The following is a 1,570-nucleotide window of genomic DNA, read 5'->3' on the forward strand; positions in this document are numbered from 1 at the left end:
ATATATATATATATATATACACATACATACACACATATGTAGGTATGTGTGCATGTCTGTGTATACACACACACACTTATATACATATGCATGCACACATCTATATGCTTATACATGCACTGCTAGATAAAGATGGATGACAGAAAGAAAGAAAAAAAGAGAAGGAGAGAATGAGAGGCCAATCCGAAATCTTTCAATGTTATTTTTCATGGCAGGAGAATGTTTCCAGCATTGCGTGTGAAAGTATCTGGACTGCAAGCTCAAGTCTTGTACGAGGTCTCTTTAACTTTTGAACCAGTGGATAAAAGAAAATATCGATACGTCTATCATAAGTAAGTATCATATCATGTTATGACATGTCTTTACCTTTATCATACCTGCCAATCCAAGGTTGCCCTTCGTCCTATGACATGTATTTCCTGCTCTTAAAGTGATCTCAATTAAGACCTTCTATTAACATTTCTTGTTAATCACATTTTTGTCATCATCCTTGAAATATTAAGGTCTTTCAGATGTTTATTGTCTTAGATAACATAATCATTTGTAATGTATGAATTAGGGATTTCCACTCTCTCCTTAAGGCCCCAATTTCAGCCATACTTTGCTCCAGTCAGGTTGGTATGTATCCCATTGCTCCACTGATATGTATGAAGCTGAAAGTGTGTCTTCAGCTCTGGATTTGCAAACTCCTTATCAATGGTCCATAGATGTCCTCTTTCTCTTGTATTGTTCTAAGCACACTGGTGTCCAAAGGGCACCTGATTTCCACAACAGAACATAGCTTTTTCTGTGGTCCCACACAACAATAACTCACCAGTTGTATTTTGAATTGGTGACTGTTTTAATTTTCAAGTTCCACCAATATTTTATATATATATATATATATATATATATATATATATATATATACAAACACATATATCTATATGTACACACACACACACACGTCTTTATATTTTAATTATTTTGAGCTGGGAGGAGACAGAATCAGTTCTCTTAGGAAAAATATTTGACACCTGAAAATTCTTCTGGATAAACAAGCTCTATAAGTGGCAGGGCCTGCTGTCTGATGATAATAGTTGCAATAATAAGCAGTAACCAGGATGGTTAGGGTTAGGGTTACAGGATGGTTACCCCTCATCCCTTCCCACTCTTCTCTGCCATTTCCTAGTCGACTTCTCCCAACTTACAACCCATCAGACTCCACACAGCTGACACCACGTGATATGTTGAACAGCAACAATCTCTGAGTACCCTGTTATAATGGCAGACTTCTTCAGGGTACCTTTTATCTGATGCTTATACTGCTATTTCAGCCTTTGATATTGTGCGGGGTGTGGCCGTTGTATCATATACGTATAAACATAGACAGACCTACATTTGCATACACACACACACACACACACACACACACAGATCCACATACATTTGCTCATGTCGACATACACACAAACAGGCATTGATCTAACACATCCTGATGTACATACGTTCATATGTTGATCTAATACATTCTTATGTACATAAAAAAATAAATGTAGAAACAGATACAAACCACCACCACCACCACTAC

General features: G+C 36.9%; 1 protein-coding gene across 1 annotated transcript in view; it reads left to right on the forward strand.

The window, feature by feature from the left end:
• The window catches only part of LOC106870318 (T-box transcription factor TBX18), a 22,605-nt gene that overhangs the window by 2,006 nt on the left and 19,029 nt on the right, over positions 1-1,570 (forward strand). The window contains exon 3 of the mRNA XM_014916340.2: positions 216-332. Coding sequence (XP_014771826.2) covers positions 216-332 — 117 coding nt within the window. The remainder of the gene's footprint in view (positions 1-215; positions 333-1,570) is intronic.

This window comes from Octopus bimaculoides, chromosome 22 (assembly GCF_001194135.2).
Source record: "Octopus bimaculoides isolate UCB-OBI-ISO-001 chromosome 22, ASM119413v2, whole genome shotgun sequence".
Taxonomy (NCBI): Eukaryota; Metazoa; Mollusca; class Cephalopoda; order Octopoda; family Octopodidae; genus Octopus; species Octopus bimaculoides.